Source organism: Buteo buteo, chromosome Z (genome assembly GCF_964188355.1).
Source record: "Buteo buteo chromosome Z, bButBut1.hap1.1, whole genome shotgun sequence".
In the NCBI taxonomy this organism is placed as follows: domain Eukaryota; kingdom Metazoa; phylum Chordata; class Aves; order Accipitriformes; family Accipitridae; genus Buteo; species Buteo buteo.
Window position 1 is genome coordinate 63,597,619 of NC_134204.1, and position 27,003 is coordinate 63,624,621.

At 39.0% G+C, this 27,003-nt stretch overlaps 1 protein-coding gene across 1 annotated transcript in view; it reads left to right on the plus strand.

Annotated features, from left to right (window-relative positions):
• CAMK4 (calcium/calmodulin dependent protein kinase IV) overlaps positions 1 to 27,003 on the plus strand; it is a 178,565-nt gene that overhangs the window by 55,094 nt on the left and 96,468 nt on the right. The window contains exon 2 of the mRNA XM_075019447.1: positions 20,114 to 20,192. Coding sequence (XP_074875548.1) covers positions 20,114 to 20,192 — 79 coding nt within the window. The remainder of the gene's footprint in view (positions 1 to 20,113; positions 20,193 to 27,003) is intronic.

Sequence of the window (27,003 nt, forward strand, 5' to 3'; positions counted from 1 at the left end):
AGACAAGTAATTTGATGGTTCAGAAAAGGTATTCAGATTCAGCATTTCTCTTAGCATCGCAGACTGTTACACAAATGGGGAGATAAAACTGAGGTAGAGCAAGACTGTGCTAATGAGGCACCTGATGAGTCTGCTAATAAGGAAGAATTAAGGAAGAATTACTCAAAGTCCTGTGTGGTAACAAGAGCTGATGTCAATATTGTGGGGAGTAAAAATTAGCCAGAGGAGTTTAATACTTACTGTCTCAGCTCCCGGTCTTACTTTGCAATAGCACATCTTTCTAAATTCCCTTTAACTGACATTGTTTGCTTTTCACTCTTTTCGTCCTCTCTGAAGAGAACTAATTCCCTGGGTGCACTTGAGAATCCTCCTCCAGGTTAGACTGGAAGAAAATTTGTCTGAAAAGAGCCCAGCTAACTTTGAGGCTATTCTGTTGACGCTTGTGAAGGTTTTAACTGGTCTGTCAGAATACATTGTGCTGATGGCTGACATCTTATGTGCTTTGGCCAAATTCTTCCCGATTGTATAACCTGTTCAATCCCTTTAACTCAATGAGAAGGTGAAGAGTCGGTTTGTTCTAAGACTAAGATGTGCTAGAGAGTAAAGACTTTGAAAAATCAGTAGGACAGCCAATTTTGAAAGTGTTGCTGTATACTAAACTTTTTCCAGTGTTCAGTGAAAAGGTCTCTACATGGAAACCTTAGGCATTTTCATCATACCTCAGATCATGTTAACTGATGTAGTAGTTGAAGATCTAAAAGTTTGTCTGATTTTTTCAACATCAGTATATTTAACAAGAAATTACCTCTTCCTGCAAAGCTCTCCATTTTAGACCGTCATGGCTAAAATAATATTACTTGTCTTATAATTAGTGTATGGAATATGGTGTTCACTTTATTGTATGCACATTACTTGAAATAACTATGGAGTCCTTTTTTTTTTTTTTTTTTTTTGACTCATGCATAAATTTCTGAAATGGAACCAGAAAACCAGAAAAGCAATTTTCATTGTAGTGCTGTGTAGCATTGCAGGAGTATTTGAATAAATGGAAATAATTTCAAATTACTGCTGTGTACTGCCCATTTCCAGTACTGTGGAGTACAAAAATAACTTTGTATTCATTTGTAATAGCCCTTACAAAATTAAGTTTTTTAGGATAAATTGAAAAAAAAGCCCAACAAGCCTCTAAAACAAAACTTCAAAAGCAACCCAAAGAAAAAAAAAAAAAAATTACTCCAGCCAAAAGAATGTGAGCCTGCTATAGACAACTGTGTTGTAATTAGCTGTATTTTCTGCAGTTGCTGTAACTGAGGTGGTTGTGCTTACAAATGGTCCATGTGACAGTGAACTTTCAGTAAGATCAAGAATGTCACCTTCAGAGATTGTTAATACAGCGGTAGCTGCAGGATGGGAAGGCTGCCCCTCATCATCGCTGGTGGCAGGGGCAGCTTTGCAGTTCCAGTCCTTCCTTGAGCAGTAGGCTGCCTGCCACGGTCCCACACCTTCCCCACCCAGGCCGGCCCACTGGTGCACTGCATGATCGCCTCTCCTCTCCTCTGCACTAGGAGTTGGCAGAGTGTGCTTCTGACGTAAGCTAACCCTCCTCTACAAATGCAGTCCCTTAGGGCAGTGCTCCTGTCTCAGACTAATGGATGCATCTTTCTGGTCATGGAGTAATGAAATTACAAAGCCAGACTTCTTTTTTTAGTGATCTCCTTTCTTTTACTTTAGTAGAGGCAAGTGGCTTTCATTTATCACAGCCAGTGTTTTTCATTATTGGGCAAACTACACTGCTATAAACTATGCACCCAAACTAATTACCCATAAATCTTTGTTTATGGGTAATTACCCTTAACTCTTTGCAAACTAAATTCACTCTGATGGACAAACTGCAAAGCTCTGACTTTCTACCATTACAGCTGATAGAAGCAGATTTGAAATTTAGGGGAATAATTTCACATCTCTAAATTCTAGTCAGGGAGATTAATACAGCAAACTGGGAGAAAACAAGCTAACTCTTGATTTTGTTAATGACGCTGGCACTAGACCTTTCTGATAACCGTAGAAAATATGCTGAATGCTGTGTTCCTCCTTTAAGAACAAAATGTGATGCTTTTACAAAATTGCATAGGCCCTTGATGGGAGGAGGGGAGTGAAGGTGGAACTGGAGTGGTTAGTTGTGTTACATACTAAATGGGAAGTTTGCTGATTTGGGTTTATTTTTTCTTAATATTTACAAAATTATGTTGATTAGGACGTTAGCAATAGTTGTTAGTTTCAGCAGGAAGCTAAGCACATTTGTTGAGACATTGGAAATCAGAGTCTTTTCCAATGACAGTTTCCTTAAAAAATAAAATTAAAATGATGAAGTGTTTTCTGTCCTCTTTCACAATCTATGCTATTTCACAGAAATCAACAAGTGGGTCTAGAATTTCCCCATAACTGGGAATTACTTTTGCTGCCTATGTTATTGTAGTATGACTGCAATGAATGTATACATTCAAGTAAAACATGTATTAAGCCATACTGTACTAATGTCAGATAACTTCTGTAATTATTGTTACCAGTAACTGCATATAAAATATGTCATATGTGTGGTGAAATCATAATCTGAAGTACAAGCTTGGAGCTCATTAAGGTCCTGAATAGCGTTGGCAGTGTTATCAAAGGTTACTTACTCTGATCATTTATCTCTGTGATGGTACCTTTGAACAAGCAGCAAATACACCTTTTTTCAGATTTGAATGGTTGGGATTTCCTCTGTTTAGATTTTCATTTTTCCTGAAGCTAGGCGCAATAGCTGTCTCTGTTACCTTGTAAATAGTAATGAGCATGCCATGCGTTTTTCCCTCGTGCCATCCATGGCTTATTAAAACATTTGGTAGCTTGATACTGCCTTAGTATTGTCTGAATGCCTCCTAAGTTTTCTTTAAAGATGTCTTCTGTTTGCCCAGTTTTCTTAATAGTAAAAAACTTACTTGCTAGGTTGAGTCAACTCTGAACAAGTAATCTCAAGAGCCAGTGTGGGCATGGTGTGCTTTTCACACAGAACAGCATCATGCCTGAGTGTGGGTGGGTGTTTAAGCCTCAGAGATCCTCTGTTCATCAAAGAACACATCAGTGTGGCTGTGCCATGGCCTCTGGTAGCATGATTTGCTGCCTGGTCCTGAGGGTAGCCTAGGTTTGGCAATCTGTTTCTCCTTTGAATTTCAGATACTGGGCAAATACAAGCGAAAGGTGGTGATATGATATGGCTGATAATTCTGTTTTACCTGCAAGAGAAATAATATAACTGTTTGTAAACTGCATTCAGAGCAAACTCTTCTATGCATAACATATATTCTTTTACAATACTTTAATACTGTGGCATAAGGAAATTACCAGAGGTTGAGGAATTATCCATGAGGGGCTGTGAGACTGTAAGATGTTATATGCTATGAAAAGGGACATTCCCCATCAGAAATTCATGTATGTTTACTAGGAGACAGTAGGCTGCAATGAACACCAATGTCCAGGAAGCCAAGCAGATTTCTAGAAATTATGACAATAGCAAAACACTATCACTAAACAGAGAGAAGGAAAGTTTTCTTTAGATTACCTTTTTGGGGGGAATAATTCAGTATTGGAAAGTCCAAATGAAATAAGTAAAAAAAAAATGCACTTTGACTGGGAATATTGCACCTATTTCTACTTCCATAAGTAGTACTCTCCTGTTCTCTCACCCTCCTGTGGCCCACACTAGCATTTTTGTTCCCGTTGTAGTCTGGTGATGCAATGTAACATGCATTGCTTTCTCTTAAATGTAGGATGAAAGAATCTCTGGCTAAAAATCATGCACCTAGATTTTAAAGCGCTGCCTCCAGTCCTTGTGTGTTGGTGAGGTGTTTTAATTTCCATGCTGCAGTGAAGAACAGGTTCAGCTCCTTGCAGTGTTCCGAGTTCACTGTTTTGTGCACTGCTCTTGACTGTACCTTGGTGAATTGGATTCATTTGGATTCATGGGCAGTGAACCATTGAGTGGAAGCTCAGCGAGTCATTAGTGGGTTCCCAAGCAGGGGCAATATGGTCTCAGACCAGTTCAACAAAGCGATAATGTCTGCCTCTGTACAAATAATACAGTTCATCTTCTCTCATATGGCTGGCAAAAGGGATATTTGTAAATGTACGTCAGTTTTCCTGCTCATAAATGCACTGGGAATATTCTAATTCCATCTGTCCTGTTTCTTTATTTTGAGAGCAGAGGGAGGATTTGCAACAAATAACAAGAATGTTGTTTGGAATTGCAATATACTGAACTATTTGCGGAGTGTAACTTCATAATATTTGCCCTGCATGCTTACCCCTTGAGGGCAATCCAGTGACCAAAACTAAGAGCTGTTTCATGACCCAAATGAATCAGCCAGAGAAATATGGGTCTTCTGAGTCAGGGTGACCTTTTTAGGATTTCTTTCCCTTTCTCTCTGTAGAGTTTCACCATATGGGCAGGCTATCTCAGCATCTCTGCAGCAGCAACAGCATTTGATTTCTCTGCCTGTAGCCAGGCCCACCCTGCTGAAAGATTAGCAGATGGACTATGTCAGAAATTAGTGATTTTCACTGGAGGTGCAGTGCATGTACATTTATAATACCCTGGGTTTACCTTTCAAAAAGGCCAATATGCTACTTCTTAAGAAGTCGGTCTAACTTGACTTCCCTAAAGAACTCAAAGGAAAGAATAATACAGCACTTGGAAGTCAGTTATTCAGATAATCGTGTCCCTGACACAGACTGGCCCAAAAATTGTGTTTTAACAAGAAGGAGAGTTTTTGCCTTAGGGCAATAATTCAGGAAATCTACTTAATTTTCTATTATCACAGCCTGACACTGCAAAACAACCCCCACAGTAAGCTTAGGTCTTGCTGGAGCTGTTTGTGAGGTCTATGATGAGGAGGTTTTTTTGACCTTTGATAAAAGCTAAGAGGTATCTGAACTACTTGTCTCATTTCTTTTTCATTTCCCTCTTCTGTTATTTTTTTTTTTAAGGCCTTAGTAGTCTCATGTTAGAAGAGTGATGCCACTAAAAGGAAGGTGTCTTGCTTTTTACTTTTGGAGCAACAAATGCATGAATTTAATACTCTAATTGCTCATCTTCACAACTTTTACACTACAACACCGTGCAATTAGGTCCTAATCCTACTCTGCTGCTGAAGGCAAATTTGCCCTGTAGATAAATTTTGCATTCATGCTGCTACAGAAAGGCTTACGAAAGACAAGGGACTTCAAAAGTGCTCTAATTGGCTAAATGAAGCCATAGAGGGAAATCCAGAGATGGTAGAGTAAATGTAGGATAGCAGCATGTTGTTCAGTAACCAGGCTTTTTTCCTAAGGGGACTGAGACAATGGCTTTGAGGAGTCCTATTCAGAAATAAGAATATAGATAAATGAAGCAGTTAATTTGAAATATATGACCTGAAACTCTTAAGTGAATTGCAATAGCCTGTAACTAGTTTCATGTAAGAACGTGAGTATATAACAGATAGAAACATTTCTCAGTAACATCTGCTCTGGAGTGAATTTATTGCTTATGTATCTGAAAAATTAATAGATACAGCTGGACAGGTGTTAGTTTTTCTATACCCTGGAATGCCAGTTCTGGTTGTTTAACATTAGGCTGCTTTGAGTGTGTTTTATTCTTTATCTAACTGACATATTTTTCCACATTGTGCAGCCATTGTCTACATGTACAACTGCATGACATCACCATGTCCCACTTCTGACCTAAACTATTTTTTCAGACCTGCATCAGATGTCCACAGTTGAAAGGCTATTGTAGAACTCAGCCAGTTTTCATTCTTTATATCCTACTTCAACTTTCTGCTGCCTTTGAAAGGAGATACAGAGGGTTTCTAACCTTCCCAAGCAGCAGCAGAATGCATTTGAGGCTGGCTGTCAACTCTGAAGAGTGCTAAACTTCTCTTTTACTGGGAAAATGGTGTTTAAGAGTAGTGCTTGTATTCAAAACTTCTGTTTTTCTGTAATTACTAGAACAACATCTTAGTGGTCCTTCTGATGGTTCTGTTTGCTGCTTTTAATTGCATAATATCTTTCTCCAGGAAAACAGAAAACCTACGTTTTTTGTCAGTGTTACAGGTTTCAGTGTGGTATAGTGTTCCCCAAGCTAGCTCTGAGTCAGTTGTCTTCTTTCAGTATGGGTTTACTAGTGGAAGGAAGATGGGTACAGTGGGTTTAAACCCTCATTAACACCAGAGCATATATATTGTGCATGCTCCAGTGTCCCATGATAAAATCATGGCCACATGGCTGTGTGTGTAGTCCCACCACCTCCCTCAAGTCATATTGAGGTTGTGTTCATCACTTTCTCTTGCTATGGTTAAACATTTTTAGGTACCTGAATTAGTTTGTAGATATACCCTGGTTTCCACCAGTCTGAACCACGTTTTTTATATAAGCAGGGAAAGGATAGACATTTACGAGTAACCTAAAGCTGTAACATTTTTACTATGAGGCATTTTAGTTTACATTCTGGCTACCTAATTTACTAACTGACCCTAAACAGGTCTGGGAGAGTTGCTGAAATAAACAGAGCACAGTCTTCCTGAAATATGGAGGTGCTTAGGGAGGAGCAATACGAATCATGGTAGTAAGTTACAGAACTGCTCCAGCAGGTAAATGGATGAAGAAGAAGACGACTGCAGGAGGAGTGCGACAAAGCCTCCAGTGTCTTTGAGACTGTGGTTTGCATTGTGCACAACACTTTTTGAATCCTTGAACATTTATAGAAAATACAGTATAAACTGCTTGCACTAAAGGGTGAGGGCTGCATTTAGCCACGATCATAATTATTTTGTCAGACGTAACCACTTTGCTTTATTGTCAAGATAGGGCATAGTCCTCCACAAATATCTGTGATCTCTGTGCTTGCAACAGTTTTTCAAGTTTGTCAGTGTATTCAGTGTTTAGAAAGCATTAGCGTTGTTTCATTAAAAATATTAGTTTCCTGACTGAATTCCCAAATTTGCTATTGCCAACAGTTTTATAATTAAGTCAGTGGGGGAAAAAAATTTGTATTTGCAAAGATTACAGATGGAGGCATAAGGAAAGAATCTATGAATGAAAACCTGGATAAACTTCTCAGCATTATAGTGAATCTAAAAAAATTATACCTTTTTCTTTTTTTTCCCCCCAGGTTGTATCAGATAATTTAAAATTATATTATACCTTGCCTTCCTTTTTGAAGCCAAAACTTTAGAGACCCTGACCTTACTGAAGTTCTTTATAGAATTGACATATGCTAAAACTTTGTGATATATCTTTCGCAAGATAAAAACATTATTAACTAGATATTTGCACTGCATTTGAAAATACTGTAAATACATAATTAAGCAATCAGGATGGATGGTCTATTGAGAATCATGAGTACTGTACATACTCTGTTGAATCTTCAAAAAAGAATTGTTGTTCAATTTTGGATGAGTTTTGGTAAATCAGACTCACAAAGTCCCAGCCCAGAAGCAGCATTTCGACATATGTAAAGCTCACTAAATTTGCAGAGTTTGACTTCAGTAGTTGACAGCACTTAAGATCTCATTAAGGGTATTTTCTCTTTAAACACCAAGAAAACAAAGCGTGGGAGGGGGTGGCAGGAATAGTGATGCCTTTCACAGCTTGGTTCTTATTCAGAGGAAGATGCTCTGCATATGAATGCAATTCTTAATCGTCTGTCTGTGGGACTGAGTGTTGTGCAGCATGGCTGGTCAGCCCTCTGGAAGGACCTGCTTGTCTGACAACAGCTTCATGAAGATCTGTGGAGGTCTGTGTCAAAGCCTTCCTCCCTGCTTGCGCATCACAGTTCTTTTCACAGGTCTGGTGGCATCGGGCTGTGGCTGATGCGGATGCTGAAACCTATGTCTGCAGAGGACATTTGGTGTACAGGGTGGGCACCAGGTATTTGCTTACATTGATGGCTAATTTTACCCAATTAGTGCTTATAACCACATGAACCAGTGCACAGGCATAACTGACCACACTTTTTATTCCAAGCCTTTCTCTGAAAGTACATGGGGAACTTTTTTTTAATATGTTTAAGAAATGAACCATGAATCTGTAAATCCTATACAGACTATGTTGCAAATACTGCTTAACTGTGATTCTGTTTTATATTCTAATAAAGGTTGGAAATGCCAGTCTTAAGATGTGTCATTGGACTATGCTGTGCTTGAAGTTTCAGTACGATGGGGAGAACATGGAAGAATTAATTTATTTTTAAATCTGTAATACACCAATGTGCTGAATTCTTTCCGTACAGGAGTACAGACTGACATAGATTAGATTAGAATCATTATTCTGGATTACAGAGCAGCTCTGACAGCTAAAAAGCCTCAGTCCTTTAAAAACTGAAATTGCAGTCGTTGAAAACTGCAGTCTTTCTCTAATATAGCCGATTAAACACTGGCTTGGTCAGTGGCTGGTATAGGGAGCTTCAAGAAAAAATAAAAGATGTTCATGGACTAGAACGTCTGGAATCTTCTCCTGGAAAACAGTAATTTCACTCTCGTAACTACAGAAAAGAGCTCCCTCATCTCAAGCATTGAGTAGTGGTGACCCTTTCTTGAAAATGTAATTGACTGTACATGTACTTGCTTGCATATGTGTGTCATTAGTTACTAGGATGGTCTGTGATCACCTTCCATGGGAATGGTTTCCATGACATTCTGAACGTCCTGTTGAAGTTCCTGTATGTATGAATATCTGCATTGGGAGCTGTCAAATGATAGGAGGGTAAAAAGTGGACTTTCACAAAAAGAAGAAACAACACAGAACAGAGGACACAGCAGTAGCTCTGGGAAGGGAGAAAGCTGAAGGTGCATCATTGATTAAATTTACCAAGGAAAAGACTTGAGAAATGTGCTGGGGGGAAGAGGAAAAAGAAGAGAAATTTAAGTCCCTTACTAATAGGGAAGACAAGCAAATAAAACATTGTGTAGAGGCATCTGGGGTCTTTGTAAAAGGTTAATAGAATATTAAAAGCCCAGTTAGAGCAGAAGTGAGAATATTTAGGTAAGTCAGAGTGCAGATGTCGGTGGTGAGTTGATGATGTTCACCCCAGAACACTGAAGAAACAAACTCTTGGGAGCAAAACCTGCATCTTCAGCTGTTATCCTTGAGAAATGACTACAGGCAGGTGAGGTCCCAAAAGTCTAGAAAAAAGAAAAATACAGGTGAGTGAAAAAAGCGTGGAGGGTGATTGAGTCCATACATTGTAATTCAGTAGGGCTCACATCAATACCTGGAAAAATATTGAAACAATTTGTAAGAGCTTAGAAAGCGGTAAGAGAGACTCAGGCAACACTGGCATGGCTTGAGTCTGTGTATGATTCAGTGAGTGCTTTTTGTTTGTTCTGGTGAGATTCCTGCAGGGTTGTTGTACTGGGTTTACGTGGCAAGGTTTTGGTTAGCAGGGGGCTGCAGGGGTGGCTTCAGTGAGAAGCTCCTTCCATGTCAGACACATGGTTGCAGCTGGCTCCAAGGTGGACCCACCACTGGCCAAAGCTGAGCCCATCAGTGATGATGGTGGTACCTCTGTGATAACATATTTAAGAAAGGGTAAAAAAAACTGCACAGCAGCAGTGTGAGCGAGAAGTGAGAACATTGCGAGAGAAACCCCTCTGCAGACCCCCAGGTCAGTGAAGAAGGAGGGGGAGGAGATGCTCCAGGTGCCGGAGCAGAGATTCCCCTGCAGCCCGTGGGGAAGACCATGGTGAGGCAGGCTGTCCCCCTGCAGCCCATGGAGGTCCACGGTGGAGCAGATATCCACCTGCAGCCTGGGGAGGACCTCATGCTGGAGCAGGTGGACATGCCCTGAAGGAAGATGTGACCCAGTGGAGAGTCCACACTGGAGCAGATGTCCTAGCAGGAGCTGTGGCCCCATGGAGAGGAGCTCACACTGGAGCAGTCCATTCCTGAACGACTGTACCCTGTGGAAAGGAGCCATGCTGGAGCAGTTCATGAAGGCCTGTGTCCCCATGCTGGAGCAGGGGAAGAGCATGAGGAGGAAGGAGCAGCAGAGACAAAGTGTAATGAACTGACTTGCAACCCCCATTACCCGTCCTCCTGCGCCGACTGGGGGGAGGAGTTAGACAAGTTGGGAATGAAGTCTGGGAAGATGGGAGCAGTGGGGAAAGGTGTTTTCAATTTTGTTCTTATTTCTCACCATCCTACTCTGTTATTAATTGGCAATAATTAAAATTAATTTCCCCAAATTGAGTTTGTTTTGCCCATGACAGTAATTGGTAAGAGATCTCCCTGTCCTTATCTTGACCCACGAGCTTTTCTATCATATTTTTCTTCCCCCTTGTCCTGTTGATGGAGAAGTAATAGAGCAGCTTGGTGGGCATCTGGAAGCCAGCCAAGGTCAACCCACTACAGTTGTGCATGGCAGTTTTGTAACCCTGAGAAGTAAGGTGTGGTGACCCCAGTCTCCTGCCCACTTTGTCCCTTGAGGAGGGTGGGAGGTGGTACCAAGGTGGGTGATGAGAAGTGCTCCAGGGCGGCTGCCTCCTCTTGGCAGGGATAGCTAAGGACTGATGCAGCACTGTTCTTGTGTGCATGTGGAGGAAATCCAACATTTAGGAAAGGGCTAGACCTACTTAGGTCTTTCCCAGCCACCAGAACCAAAGTCTGCCCAGCTAGAAAGGTCGGGCTTTATAGTTTTGGAAAGTCAGACCTGACTTGATAGGTCCCCCATGCTTGCAGTAAGTTGGCATTTGGCCATCAGACTTGCCGGGACCACAAAACTTACCACTCTGGCCGAAGTAACACCCCAGTGACACAGCCTGCAGTGGAGTATATTGCCTTAATGCTATCTTCGTTTTTTCAGGAAATCTGTTTTTCTGTTTTATGTATAGTATCAGCATGCTTCCTCCTGCAGCTTCCTCTTTCTACTGTAGCTTTTTTTATTGCAATAAAATTACAACCAAGTGTAAGTCTTCAGGCTATTTTATCATGATGGCAAATTAGTTTTTCTGACTGTTACAAAAATATTAGAAATGACAGATTAAATGTGTTCCCTATTATGGAAAATCAGTTATTTCAGTTTATCTTTTTACTTCAAAAATATAGTATTTTTAATGGAGAATATATGTAAGTGTGATAAGAATTCAGAAAACATTATAAAAAGTGTTCATTTAGAGAGCATTAGCAAAATATGATACACTCCTCCAAACTCTTTTGCATTGCCTGGCTTTCAGTCTTATCTCTTATGATTAGAAATGGCTGTCTCACCTGGTTTAAAGAAGAAAATATACAAAGTAGCTAGAAAAAGGCCAAAGAACTTTTGAATCTGTGGTATATTTCAATTTTTTTTGTTGTCTTGTAGTAAGAGATCCTGGATTGGCACTGCACATAAACTTCTTGGCAAAACCAACTTATTTCAGAGAAGCCATTGCATAGGAATTCATAATTCAGCACAACATGAACCTCCAAGGAGAAAGCTGCGTAGCTTACCAAAATGAGGGCTATTCAGGATAAGCATGCACACAAGAGCTTGCAGAATCCCAGGAATGACTTGGCTTAAATTAGCTGGTAAAGAATTTTGTTCAAAACTTGCTTTAGATATGCAGACACGAATAGCCATGAAATTGTCCCTTTCTGATTTAAAAAGGTTTCTTTTTTCTATACAGAGCAAGTTGCTAGGAGTCAAACTTTGTAACCCCCCTTCTACTTCCCTTCACTCCACCAGGAAAGCCAAGAGTTATTATGGGATGTGTGAAGCTGTTCATACTGGTGCATGTCATTTAGTGCAAAGGCTGGTTTTCCTTCTGCACATGGAGATTGTCATTAAGAGCAGTAATCGATGTTGACACCTACTCGAAGTACAGACTGTTTAGAACACTTCCTGATGAAGGACTGTGTCACCAGAGAAAAACAAGCAGGCAATTCTGCAATGGCCCAGGAAGGAAGGTCTTGCAACACATTTTTGAAGGTTTTTAAAAGTTTTTACTGCTCAGTGCTCTTTCTCCTCACATGCACTCTTCATTAAGATTAAATAAACAATGTTTATTTTATATTAGTATCTCTTTAAGGGAGGGTGGGGGGAAGTGCTGCTTATGAGATAATGGTTTAAATGGTGCTTAAAATAAGGCATCTGTATTTCCAGGGAAGCTATGTTCACTGAACTGTTTCAGTCTTCAGGCTTTGTGTGCTGCTTGGGGAGGGACAGTAACTGCATGGCATGTCACATAGATGGAAAGTGCATGCACAGTGTCTGTGGCCGTGAGAATATGCCTGAGACTGCCAGTACAAAGATTTGGGTCCGTGCCTTGCACAGGTAGTCTAAGCACCTGTTTTGAAAATTTGCCCCAGTGTTTCCAAAGTTCAGTACCAAGGACAAAAATCTGCATCCTGCTGGAAGCAGTAGGAGTTCGCTCAGTCCACTCTTCTACCTCCTTTTCTTTACTCTCCCTATTTCATTGAATTGCCTAAACGTGAGTAGGGTAGTACTCTCCTGTCCCTGAAAAGAGAAGAGCAATCTCAAAGAAAACTCTGTTCTAAATACAATATTCAAAATCAGTTTCTGGATCTATTGGACTGCTTTGTGTTGAAAAATCAACCTGACACTACTACAAGTTCATTTTCAGCCAACTTTCAGCTGCAAGTTTTTTTCAGACTTGGTAGGAAAGAAATTGGTTTTCCTTTTGAGAACTTCCCTGCTGTTTTAGAAATACAGTTGTTCTTACATGCTGTCTAACCCAATTTTTTAAAGGGGCTAAAGGAAAGAGAGGAAAGAGAAGAAAGAGTGAATGTATTTTCTATACATTTTTCTTCTCTAGTGCTGTATGAAGTGCTCTGATCTTCATCTCATATCTGCATTTCAGCAGTCTTACTTGAAGCTTTGTTCAGGAACCAACTTTCTGAAAGTTGAGTTATACCAAGGAGAGCAATGTACACACAGTAAAGCAGTAACCTCTAAAATTCAATGTAGTTGGAATTTTGCTTCCATGTTTTCAAATTAAGGTCTGAGATAATGATTCTTGCTCTTTTAATATGTCTGGGTCAGCTGTATTGTCCCATTCAACAAAAGGCAGGGGAGCCAAATTCATCAAAATGCTTTAAGATATGCGGTGTTGGTGGTCTGTTTCTGGTCCTCAATGTTTACCCACCAGCTAAACAGAAATTTAAGAAGTAGTATTTGAGGTGGGGGAAATAATCTAATGTTAAGATAGATATTATAGAATGCACCTAATTTAACCCCTAGCTGAATGCCCACTGCTTTAAAAGGCAGCAATGCCAAGCGTAATGAAGTGTTTAGACTCCTTGTAGGATAGAGGTCTTTTTCCCTAAATTTCCTGCAATAGTTGAGGGAGGAGCCCCACTGGAAGCTCGTGAGAAATATGCTGCTGCAGTCCCAGCAGGAATTAGCAGCTACCGGTCCAGCCACCACAGCAGGACTGCTGCATTTTAGTTAGTGTTTCACCAGCCAACCTAGCCCACATCTAAAGGATTACAGTTCTACAAGTTGTTATCTGTGGAAGTTACAAGTTCAAGAATATTGGCAAGCACTAGTTGGATTACTGTTTATTTAAAAACAGTGTATGTCTTATGTTGGGAATGTGCTTATGTAAGGCTCCTTTTGTTTGTCTGCTGAACGCAGTGAAGGCTGAATATTGAAAATATCTCGTTGGTCTATTGCATTGCCTTTGCAGGCCAACCTGAACAGGAATCGATTGCTAAAAAGTCCTTTCACCTCAAATATTAGAAAATCAACACAGCAGCTAAAAGTCATAGAATCAAAATCTGAAGAGGTATGGATGTTTTTCTTGTCTAAATCAAACCAGACATGGAATGCAATGGAATTAGCTTTCCTTTCTAGAACTGTGTGTTTTCCACCAGCCTTGCCATCTTCAAAGATTAGTTTTATTCCTTATAGAATGTGGGAGTTCAAGGGGGTTTTTTCCCCCTATATTACATTTGTTTTGTGACGTTTACCATTCTCTTTACAAGTTGTGAAATAATGAGGGGGAAGGGAGGGCTGCAGTTGCGCACAGTTGCCTGCAAGTCCTATGTATGTAGATGTTGATGTTTAGAAGAAGTTTTTAGATCAGATTTGAATAATTTAAAAATTGCTTGTAAGTTCACTGTAGAAAGAAAGTTTGGTTTGATACACTTTCACATGAAATGCGAGTTGTGAGAATTTCTGAATTTACATGTATGTGCCTTTTAAGATGAAGGCAATAGTAGTAATGCCATGGAATATGCATTTTTTAAATGTAATTTTCATTTATATGTATGTCACAAGCTTTGTCAATGATTTTTTTGTTCCGTCAAACAAGGCATTGAATTTTGAAGTCTAGGAACAGCAATTTCATTCCTGTAAATCCATTTTGACCTTCTAGTGTATATATAAGAAAGAGTGCATTAATGTATTTTAACTTTATACCTCTGTAAACTGTACAAAAAAAATCAGTATTCTTTGTGGAAGCCAATACTGGAATTTAATCCATTACTGCAGTTTTGGCAGCACAGATTTCCATGGCTCTGTAATAGGTACAGTTTTCCTGGGACCATTCATTCTTTCACCTGATCTGTTTGGACAAACTAGATTATGTAATCATTCTTTCACTGCATGAAGCACAAACTAATTTATTTTCCAAAAATCAATTCAGAACTTAAGGAATTTAATCCAAATGAAATTTACAGAAGATTACATTGAGGACTGTATTTGTACTGAGTTGATCAAAATGCAGTATAAAGCCTGGGATGAGTGGGCATGGTATGGAGATGCCGACCTACTTTTGAAAGGACCAATTTTCCTTCTTCCAGTGAAAATACTGTCAGCGACTGTTTATTTTATCATAAAAACTGCAGCTCTAGGAATTCACCTTTCCTACCTACCTGTGAGCAAATAAACATCTGGCTGTGTTTCATTTTGGTTCCTGTTCTTGTTTCAGAGGCAGAAGTTTTTTGTGGGTGTGGGGGAGGAAAGGCTTTTTCCAACCTGGCTCAAATTATTTGTCTTTTCTTGCCTTGTCTTTTCTCCACTGCAAGTCCAGCCTGATCCTGCAAATTCCATTTTCTTCTTTATGTGCAAATTCTGCTGATCACTTCCACCTCCTTAACACCCCTCCTGGGCGTCCCTGCCTTCCTTCCATCTGTGCTGACACTGCTATTTTTGACTGCGTGTACTTGAAGTGTGACTGTGCCTTTTCTGTCGGCTTTGCAGTCTGGACTCGTCAGTGCAAGCAGAACACTATGGTGCTGTTGCCCAATCTCTAAAATAGTGTCCTTCTAAAATAATTGCGAATTCAATAACACCTGAGGATAATAATAAGAAAAATGATCCAGAATACTCAACAAAGTCTATGGGGGGGGGGGGGGTAAGTTTTACACATACTTTTAAAATATTTTTAAAACATTTTTCAAATTTGTGTGGAAAACAACACACATGCAGAGATCAGTCACTGAATTTTAGTCTAATTTCACATAATAAGTGGTACTTTTAATACTTTAACTTTTCCATGCAATCTTTGGACTAGTGGCTGAGTGAGTTTATCATGTCGCTGAAGTATTTGTTTGTACTGCAGGCAAACTAGTTCAGTGCTAATACTGAGTTGCATGTGTAGCAGCACAGGGCATCCTGAGGTTTCTCATGAGTTCACATTGTCCTCGTTGTAGGCAGCATCACATGGAAGTGAGTGTTTTTATTATCCATTATGACAAGTCAAGACGTATACATTAATTTTAGGTTTTTTGTAAGGTCAAAACTGGATATAGAAATATATTTGTGTAGTAAAGCATACAGCATACATAATAAAGTGGCTTGGGTTTTTTTTTTGTTCTTTAGCATGTTCATAGTTATACATGGGTTTTTAAAAGTAAATCTTTAACAGAATCATTAAGCAGCTTTCCAGACAGAAACACATATGTAAGTAAAAGAGAATTACAATGTTTTCAACAACATAGGAATTCTGATTTTTACTGTTCTCTAACTAACTTGGCCAACTATGTATTCCAAGAATGTGCTTTTTTTCATATTATTCCAGCCAACTTTAAATAATTTATGTTTTGACTTCAGGCAGCTTGTTCTGGGCAAAGATGCAAAAAAGCAACAGCTGGATGCTCCTTTAAGCCTAATTTTCTTTAGAAATAAATAAGTTCACACTTACATACCCAAATATATATAATGAAATATTTCATATAAATATAAGTGTATGTATATATGCAAAGATAGATATGTATGTATGTATGTATTCACCAACTACAAAGAGGGAGGAGCTGGCAGTTTCAATTCTAAACGTGCCAACACAATAAGGTGAGTAATCTTGTGGTTGGACACATCTGGAGCATGGGAGACTTAATTTCTGGTTTCTAGTCTGAACTGGGAATGGGTTGCTTGTCAATCACACACTGCAATGTACTTCTGCAAGTGATTATTGGCTGCTTAGGCTTCAGGTCGTCTCAGTTTCTTCTGTTGAAACTGTTCATGCTGTAGGATTAAATATTCCCTAGTGTTGGTATCTGCTGCTTATCAAATAAGTGCCTTAGCCATTGAGTAGAGGTGATGTCTTTCTATAGCACCAGTAATATTTATCATTCAGACGGAGTGGAACACCACCTGCAGAGGATGGGACATTGAGAGGCTCGCGATCTGTCTATCTGGTCATAAATTTCATGCCTGTAGAAAGTGGCAGGTTGCCACAAGAATTTTTGGTTTCTGCTTGTTTGTGTTTTCTGACCAAATGTATCAGTGAAATGTTGGTACAAATTCAAAACGAGGTTCTGAGAGCCTGGTTGATGTCAGTCAAGGTTTGATGTTGAAAAAAATAAGGGCAAGAGGTTACAATTAGCAGCTTTCTGAGCTTTTCTGTTGCGCATGAGATTTTTGCAGATGAAGCTTCCCACTGCTTTTTGGTGATGAAAGTTTGAATCACTCCAATTACATTGGTGACCTTCCAAGTCATAGAGGCTCAGGAAAGCTGTATGTGCTGATTCAGCAAAAGGCTTGCTGAGCTCCAGCAGGAAGCCAAAATAAGCAAAGCAAAATGCAAAATAAGCAAAGTAAATTGTGCATTTACATTAAGACCCATAGGCTGCTTTCCCCGCCCATCTCCTCTTTTTTTTTTTTATTGGGAAGAAGCAAAGAGGTTCTGTTATCACCGAAGAGACAAGGAGTCTGGTCTGTACTAGTAATGGTTGTCTGCTAAGCTTTGCACCAGGTGTGATGTAAGCAGGTTGCCATCCTGTTCCTGAGTCCTGGTGCTTGTTTCTGGCATGGAAGAGGAGGGCAGTGTTAGCTGTTTGCTCAGTGATCTCTTTCCTGGCTGGGAACGTATCTGTCAGAGCCAGACATAGGCACATAAACCAAAAGAGAACTCTCTGAAAGCATTCCCAAATCTTGTGATACCTTGTCATCATTTTTTCCCCAAATTAAGACTCCAGGGATGTGCTGTCCAAAATCTTTACAGTAGGGAATAATTTCTAAGCTAGCACCTCTGTGTGTTTTGAATGGTGACTAACGAGCCTGATGGCAAACTGCTCACTGGACAAGCCTTCATAAACTCCTGTCTCTCCAGGTTGTCATATGTGTCTTTCGAGGATTATGCTGCCTTTCTTCCAGCTTTGGGTACAGTCAAATGAACTGTTAAAGGTGGTGCCATGCAACCCCTGCTGGTGTAGCTGTCTATCTCATCACTCAGCCAGTTCTGTTAAATCATCAGAGGTGTTCTAGTGGCTACGTTTTTATTCATGTGGAAGACTGGAGAGCCAGGTTACAAACTGGTAAAACAGACGCTGACAATAGCATCACTAGGGACAGTGACTGGCCTCCATTGCCACAGCTGCACGGAACACCTGGAAATGTGCACAGGAATGGTAATCTATTTATTTGGTTCATCAGCTGCACAGCTTATCTAATTGTGCCTTCAACCAAATAAAATAATTTCTAGGTTTGCTGCCTACCTAGTAAGAGCATATGTAGACAAATGAGTTTAATGTTTATGTTGCACTCTGAATATGTGAAGCAAGGTACAAGAATGATTTGCAGTTTATGCAGTGACTTCCCCATTACAGTGCTGTAGTGAAATACTGGTGATATGAACTTTATCACAGCAGGTCCTTAAAATTTTATGTTTTAACATTTTTGGTTGTACTTAAAAGATGTGAGGGTTGTCTTAATGATGTGGTGTATTTTTTTCTTCTTGCTAAATAGAGCCTTTTGAGACTTGGCCAAGGAGAGGAGATCTAATTAAATTCATGTAATGATTCTGGGAGTCACTGAGGCTTGCAGTACTCCCACACATTTATCAATACACTGTTATGACAAACAAATCATTTTAGCATTTGAGACGAAGTGAAGATTACTTTATGTGTGTTTGATGCACAGAAGCCCTCAGATGATTGAGCTGCCTGACCCTTGCTGGAGGTGACCTTTCCTGATGAAGAGGTCTTTCTGAAATAAATCTTCTCAATCGAATGCCAGTTCTTGTGCTCACTCATATATCCATAAAAATATGGACATGCCTACTCAGAGCATTATGTAGCACCTGTGCCCATGCTGAGGAGGGAGACGTGCAGAGCATGCATGGTGGTTTTGTACAGCAGTGCACCCAGAATGATAAACCTTGTATCATGGCTTTATTCATACAGTCAAACTTGGCTATACCATTCCACTGCTTAAAAGAAATCTGCTTGTGTCATTGTAGCTTGTGGTTATCTCCTGTAGACATACTGAGATGGGTTTCTTCTGGTTCAGAGAGATCTGCAGTGCAATTTAGTGTGCAATATATATGAAATCCTTCCACTGCAGAGTGGCTGTGTGCAGTTCTGCTATGTATGTTATTCGGGAAGTCATGTATGATAGCGGGAGTCCCCTCTAGCTTAAAAATCTGCAGCTATTCCAAAGTGCTGAGTCTTAGAGTGGGTGACAAATCTGAGGGCAGGAGGCTTCCAAAAATGCCTTAAATCCAGTGCTGACACATGTAGTGTTCGCTACATATCAAGGTGCCACGCTTAGATCACTGGTCGGCCCGGACCAGGGAAAGAGACAGATAACACACACAGTGTGAGCGCCAACTTCTGCCTTTTATTGTGCAGTTAATTCCTTTTATACTAACAAGGGAATGCGGGATTGCAGGTACATCACAAGGCTGCGACTAACCCTCTAACTTTCCGTGACATTGCGAGATCTTCTGAATGCTGAACCCTACAGACACATAGCACTTCAGAGCATCCATTTTGATGGTGGCTGGCACTGGGTTGCTCAGCAGCATCTAAAAGTAAATGTCACAGAACATAAAGGTATTTGAATTGTTTGTAACCATTACGCTTTTGCCAGAGGCTTTTCCTCTCTTTAGCTAATTCATAGAGTACAGGTCCCTTCCCTGATGATAACAAGTAGAGCACAAGTAACCTCAGCCCCTGAGCCCGTCTCTGGAGACTGTCTAGCCCAACCTCCCACTCAGAGAAGTGCCTTCCAACCAGCAGAGCCATAATTTTATGTTACGAGTGCTCAGATTCAGCACATTCAAGTGAGCATGCCTTGAAGGCAACCAGAAGCCCAGTTCAGTTTTGTTATGAACAAGCCCCACCAGTTTCCACTGAATTAACCAAAAGTGCTACTTGTGCCATCTGGTGCCAAATTTGGCTGTTTGGGCAACTGGGCAGGGAGCAGCACAATAATTGTCTCTTCTTTTCTGTCTCATTCCCCATTACTGCCATTCAACAGTTAGTAAAAAAACCCAATGCAACTAACTGTTGCAAAGGTATTGCCTTAACAAAGACAAGGTATGTCGTCACAGGTTTGGGGACAGATTATGTCCCTTGCTACCCAGTGGAAACCTCCAGGATGTGTCAGGAGCCAGAAAAGGTGTGACCAAGAGGCATCCCAAGCTCTTGCAAGTTCTGTTGGCTGAATAACCACTGAATTTCACTGGTTCAACAAAGAACAGTTTTTACACTGGTTTTTTTGGTTGCATCTATGGGGAAAAACAAGGTATTTTTGCCCAAACTGGGAGGAATAGAAAATGTAGTTTCAGCTAGGCAACTCTGTTTATTGACATATTCAAAGAGGCATATGTACAACTATTCTTCCTTTTTTTTTTTTTTTTTTTTTTAAATTTAGTGGGGCTACATCCATTGTCTACAGATGCAGGCAGAAAGGGACCCAGAAACCTTACGCCGTCAAAATGTTGAAGAAGACAGTAAGTCGTTCTATTTTATTTTGCTTTGCTTTGGGATATGTTTGGGATTTTCTCTGGGTTTTTTTTCTGTGCAGTTTCTTTGTGTGAGGGAAACACGACCCCGCTAAGCTTGTATTTTCTGTGATCGAGCTCTTCTTCTCATCATCATTAAAACAGCTTTTAGAGGTAACAGTACTCTGTTGGGAATGCCTTATCCCCACAAATCTTGCTTGTACCTTCATCTGGTGTTGTCTGTATAGACTTAGATTTGGGGAAAACTTTCAGACAAAAATGTCTTTTTCTTTCACTAGGGGAAAGAAGCAGGTTCTGAATCATTTAAATGTTCTGTGATTTCATTTTACTTTAATACATTGTTTTGCTCAAAAAATATCATTACATGATTTGTCTTTTTCAGAAACTGATTAAAACACCGCCTCAAACTCAAGTAAAATTAAATACTTCATGGAGGATTTTCCCCCCTATAAAATTGCAAGAGAACCAGTTGAGACATCACTTATTTTTAGAGCACTATATATGTCACACTTCTACCACATTTATTTTTGTGTGTGTTACAAAATAGATGTTGGAAAGCATGAAGAGGGACTAGAGAAGAAATCCATTATTACTCTATCCAGTAATGGATTGAGAGACTTCAAGCAGAAAGAGTGTGGGGGATAGGGTAGAGTAGTTCATGTTCCTAACAGGCGAAGAGAAATTTGAGAGGAAACAAGCAATCTGTGAGGCATGGACATGTTTTTTATTCATGAGAGGTTTTGATTCCATTTATTCCAATGTTAAATCATCCATTATTCCATAAAGTTCAGGAATGTTCACATGTAGCAACATAATGATGGGTGGGTAGGCGTAAACATGTCTAAATGCTGAATTAACTGGTGGTCTCTGTGCAAGACATAATGAGTGGGTTCCACATGAGTAAAGCGTTGGCATTAATTTGTCGTCTTTGAAAGTAAGCCAAAGTTTAAATTGGCACAGAAATTCAGTTGTGTGTGCTGCTTTTGAATTTGCATCTGGTGCATTGGAGGAAGCAGAGCATGTGAGGAGCTGGCATTGCTGCAGCCTACGCTCTGTCTTTCCTATGGAAATGCAGAGAACTTAATTTTTATCAGTTCTTTATGCCAATGATTCCCATAATGTTTTAGGAGTATATCTTCTGATAATTCTAATTCTGAAAAGCACTAGAAAGAATGATATTGCTTAAAAATATTTCTTTGCTCTTTTTTGGCCTTTGTGGAGATTAATTCATGTTCATAGTGGCCACATTAATACTAGCTCCATCTATTTGTATCTGAAACTATTCCATTTAGACTTTTGGCAGACTTATTGAAACACAGGGGTTTTTAAAAAGTGTAGGAAAAATGGCAAGCAAGTAGAATATAAGAATATGGTTATGTATGTAAATTGTTTGCACAGCAGCAATAGCTTGGCTTAATGCTCTCTTGATTATATTAGCAGTGTGGTTAAGCAGTTTACGCAAATGAGTTGTTCCCAGTGTAATTAATACACTTTGGGATGTTTTGTTATGAGAACAAGTGATTCTGTTACACAACTGAGCTTATTTGTATAACTGAGAACATGGGAGGTGATACTGTAAGGATGTGCCACTGCTTGTGTCTGTGTGCCATGAGCTACTGTAGCTCTGTTCCAATTTGGAGACATAATTATTATCACAGAGACAGAACTAACTGTGTGTTACAGTGCTCCCACAGCAGGAGGCCTAATCTTTGCTCAGAGTGTCTTGGTGTAAAAATAACCAAGTGTGGGCCAAATCACATACCAAAATGTTGATTGGCTTGAGATTCCTGTTGGCTTTTTTTAAACAGTTAGAAAAAACAGATGGCAGTTCAATAGTGGAGGAAAAGTGATGGGAGAAAAAGAACCTGTGACTGTTTGCTTTTGATGCAAAGTCCCATTTCTTCAATTTCTTTTCTTAAATGCACATAAGGGAGCTCTGAAGAGCACAGGAAATTAGAAGACAAAGGAAGATGGTGGAAAAGCAAATACTCCGTTTTTTCCATTCAAACTGACTGACTTTAAACACTGCACCAAACAAGAATAACTCACTGAGGAAGAGTGTCTGTTAAAACAGGGTGAGGGTCAGGGAGGGGGTGGTCCAGCTTGTTTTGGAAGTGATAACAAGTGATGTGTGATTAGGAGTCTGGTGACTGACTGGCAGCTCTGGATTTGTGAATGCTGATGACTACAGTACTGTAATTTGAAGTAAAGCATTAGAAGTGATTACTTTTGTCCCATGGGAACAGCTCAGATAAGAAACAAATGATCCTTTCGGATTGAAGTAGTGTCCTAGGAACAGACTGCAAGAAATATAAAATGCCTATTGGTGTTCTTTTCATTTAAATAATAAGATTAATTTTTCATTTTGCCTGACTAATGCATTCTTATTTGAGAGCAAATAAAACTTTGGGCAGGACATATCAGCCAATGCTGAGAATACATCTTTATGAAGAGATGTGAGTTTGTAGAAGATTCTTTAATTAATATTTCTTCACCATCTAGCTTAATAAAATAGAATTCTTAGATTATTCATTCAGTTCTGTTTGGTTTTTTTCTGATCACTAGTAAGCCAACCAAGAGAAACAGGAGAAAATATGTTTATACAATCTTTTTTTGTCAAGAAAATTAAATAATTGGGGGGGGGGGTATTTAGAGGTTTAATCATTCTTAACCATTAATTAAAATTATACAGTTCCAAAAGGAGGAGAAAAATGCTTTTTTTGCTGGTTCAAAACTACTGAAACAGAATGCTTCAGTTCCCTGGTTTGCTTTGGTTTTGTCAAATTCAGCCCAAGTTTAGGAGTAGTTTTGAATCCTTTAAATTACACTTCTGGTGAATAAAATTTAGTTCAAAGAACACTTCTGGTTTTTACTCCTGAAGTGTCTGACTGTCAAATTTAGGAAACTGACAGGCATATTAGGACCATAACTTCCAGAGCAGCTAAGAGGCAACTGTTAGAAGGGCTAAAGAAGTCCACAGAAAAATTGATATATGTATTAGTGGGGAAAAAACTTTCACATAATGTACAAGAAATTAAATTTGGACTTATTCTTAACAGATACAAAAAGATATATGTTTATAAAACAACATCTATAGAACAGGTGAATAAGCATGCTAAATTATTGCCTTTGATTTGCTTATCCAACCTTTATGCTCAGTTCCTGAGCATAATTGAAATGTAGGATTGTATTATATACTCATTATTTGATTTTTGCTAGGTTTAGCAGATCTCTTAAATTCAATGCAGATAATAAATATAAAGGTTTGAATCATGTAACTGCAAATGTAAATTGCAAATGCAAACAATGTAAATGTAAAGGCAATTTACAATGTAAATGTAAATGCAAACAACATATAGCATGTGGATCATATTGGAAGAACACAGGATTCCTGAAGGGAGCAAACATATTTATGTGCTGTTCATGAAATGAAACTTCTCATCTGCAAACCTTTGCCTCCTTTTGGTGTGTTTTGAGAAAGACAGACAGCACATGAACTAGGGCCACCCTGGAGATTGTCTCAGTCTGGGCAGGTGAATGCCTTCCAAGAAATTAGATCCACCTCTGCTTTAAATTTCCTACCTGAGTCTGGACAAGTTGCTTTAAAAATAGTGAAGAGAACAGATGTCCTCTGTTCTGCAGTTTCTAAATTAAGACACCAAGTGCCTGCCTACGTTATAGGTCTACCAAGTACTAACAACTGTAACTGAAGTAATTTGGGAGCTGCCATTGCAATAAAGCAACATGCTCTGTGGAAAGGAGAACAGGATGCTGAGCTGGGTTGTCTGGAGCCTAGGTCCTGGTGTATTCCCAATTCAGCCTGTGCTGTTGACTGAGGTATTTCTTTTTAGTTCAACTTTCTCATCCATAAAAATGACATAATACTTATTTGATTTGCTTCTCAGCAATGCTTTGAAGGATAGCCTGGTTAATATTCTGAGGTTTTAATTGATAGGCACTATCCTATAAGAGTGATTAAATATTATGAAATATTAGGCCGTCTGTGTCTCCGTCAATGGGGCATGCAAGTACAGAGACTCTTTTGGAGAATTCTCATTTTGATTTCATTTTTTTCATGTGTGGGCATCCTCCCTCACAGGGTTTGTGATGCTTAACTAATACTTCCTCAGTACTTTAATTAAAATCAGTATTTATGAAGCAGCATTCTTCTTGCAGACTGGTTGATGTTCAAAATCAGACAAACGTTCAGGCACATGAACTTTTTCTCAGATCAGAGACAGAGAAACAGTTTTCAAGCAACACATACACTGGAAATAGTTGTGCTGGGATTACTCTAATTGTTCTAACTGGTTAGACAATTTGAGAACAACAAATAGTTTGTCTGTGGAGCAGAGAGGAGTGTGAGCAAATGTAAAGGTAACAGGCTTCCCTCCTGGATAAGTGGGGTTGGATATCTAGAGTTAGGGCCTGAAGAAGATTATAATGGTCTATAAAGGCATATATATAAAGTCTCAGTTGCATTCATGTTTGCAGATACATGCATAGATTTATGTATATTTATACACATGCATGTATATTATATATGTATTATAAACTATATATATTCCCAACTATACAGAGAGTATAGTTGGCTGGATTTTTCATCTTGCAGTGAATTGGTGGCATTAAGTGGTAATCAAGAGGCTCATGCAAATGTTTGGTCTGTTTTCTTGGAGGGGTGCTGCTTTTGCTTGAGCCTTCCAAATCGATTGAGAAGGCAAGTGCCACAGCAGGGGGTGGGGACTGTGTATCACACTTGGAGGTAGTCAGAATTAGTAAATTGGTCTTTCATTGACTTTTGGAGAAAAAGATGTATGTTTGTAGCTATAAAATGAAAATTTCCATTTGCTGCCGTGTGGCCTTACAGGATTTACAATTTGAGTGCCTCCTGCCTCCATATGCCTGTTTCTCTATAGACTTTATAATGAGACTATATATATACACACACACACACACATATATATGTATACATATATATGTATCTCCTGTGGTGCAGTAATTGTCAGTACTCTTATTGGACTGACATCTGAGAGTGGTGAAGTTTAGCAGACATACCAGGTCCACAGAGAAAGCAAGAGCCTAACAATACTCCAATTTGTCTGAAGTGCTATGGCAGTATTCTTTTTTTCTCCAGATGACAGATGTTTGGAATATATGTACATATATATGTATATTTAAGGTCAATTTTTTTCTCACAAAGCTGGTATTAATTAACACATTGCATTAATATGCAATGCAATGCTCTAATTTTTTTCAAATTTTTCAAAAAGGAAAAGTAATAGTTTTATATGTAAGTCTACATGAGAACAGCCAACTGCACATCAGTACTTACCATTAAAAAGGTATGTCAACTAGCTCACACATTCTCTTCTGTTATTCATTCACACACACATACACACATCACATATGCCATTGCTTGGTAATTATTGGGAAATGGTAATTTCTTAATTACCACAAGTAATGTAGATTATTTTTCCTGGTTAGCTCATTTTTGTCACCCATGTCATCATCTCATTCATGTGCATTTCACACTGTTATGTTTCTTCTGAAAGATGAAAAAAATATTTAAGTCAAAATTATTTTGAATAAAGAAATAAGGCAGTAAGGCTTTGAGTTTTCCACTGCTTATATCCAGTTTTCCCTCATATATAAGTGGAATCTGGCTTCCACAGTCTGACTCACTACATTCCAAAAGAAGGAGCTTTTGAGTAAAAGTTAAGTCCATCAAATGCGTAGTGTCTAAAGAAGAACAAGAAAGTTCATTTTACATAAATGCCCTAAAAAAGAAGAGAGAACTGAAAGATTTTTTTTTTCCTGCAGTAAGATACCTGTAGGTTTTTGCTTTAGATGCTATGAAATCAAACACCAGTTAGTCAAAGTGGAAATTTTACTGAAAAATAGCTTTGTAATATGCTGGTTTAGTCCTTCGAAAGCAAAAAGTGGTTTTTGTCTGTATTGATAGGACATCCTTTAGAAAAGGAAAAAATCCCATTCTGCAATTGAAAAAAGCCTGTCCTACATACATAAAGTTATTTAACATGCCATCTGCATTACAATGTATTGTATTATATCACATTGCAGTGCAGGTGATGTGTAAAAATCACTTAACATAGAACAATATTTATTACCTGTCGCCATTTAGATTGAATTGCTGTGCTCTGCCTGAGTAAGTCATACCTCAGGTTAAGATTTTAAGAACAGAGAGTATGTATTACATTTCTTTTTTCCTTACTCTGTTTAATTTGTAGGTAATTAGCTAACACTCATTTCTGGTATTCACAGCTTATTTTTCAGAAATACAAAGATGAGCTATTAAAAAGAGGAAAATATAAAGCTCAACTCATTGTTACACACTTCAAGGAAGTTCAACCTACTGTATACATTGTATTGTTGAACAAGTAGTTCTAAGAAACTAAATAATATCCCTTAGATGATTAATTCATAAAAAAAAAAAAAAAAAAAGAAACAAATGACACATGTTTAGCTTTGAATAACTTAACAGGAACTTTCATGAAATTATCTGAGCCACACATTTTCTTCTAACAACCCATCCATGCAGATTTTGCTCCCTTCCTGCCTACAGTGATTTGTCTTCTCCATGGCTTTAAGCAAGCCTAGAGGAGCTTTGTGTGTCTCGGGTGCACATAAATGTAGAGAGGCAAGACAGGGGATCAGAATGAAATGTGTTGCTGTGTGAGGATATATTTAATGCCTAGAGCAAAGACACAACCCTGCAAAAGGGCTGTGTGAAGGTACAGAGGTAAATATTAGGCTATCCTGAGATTATAGTCATTCTCTT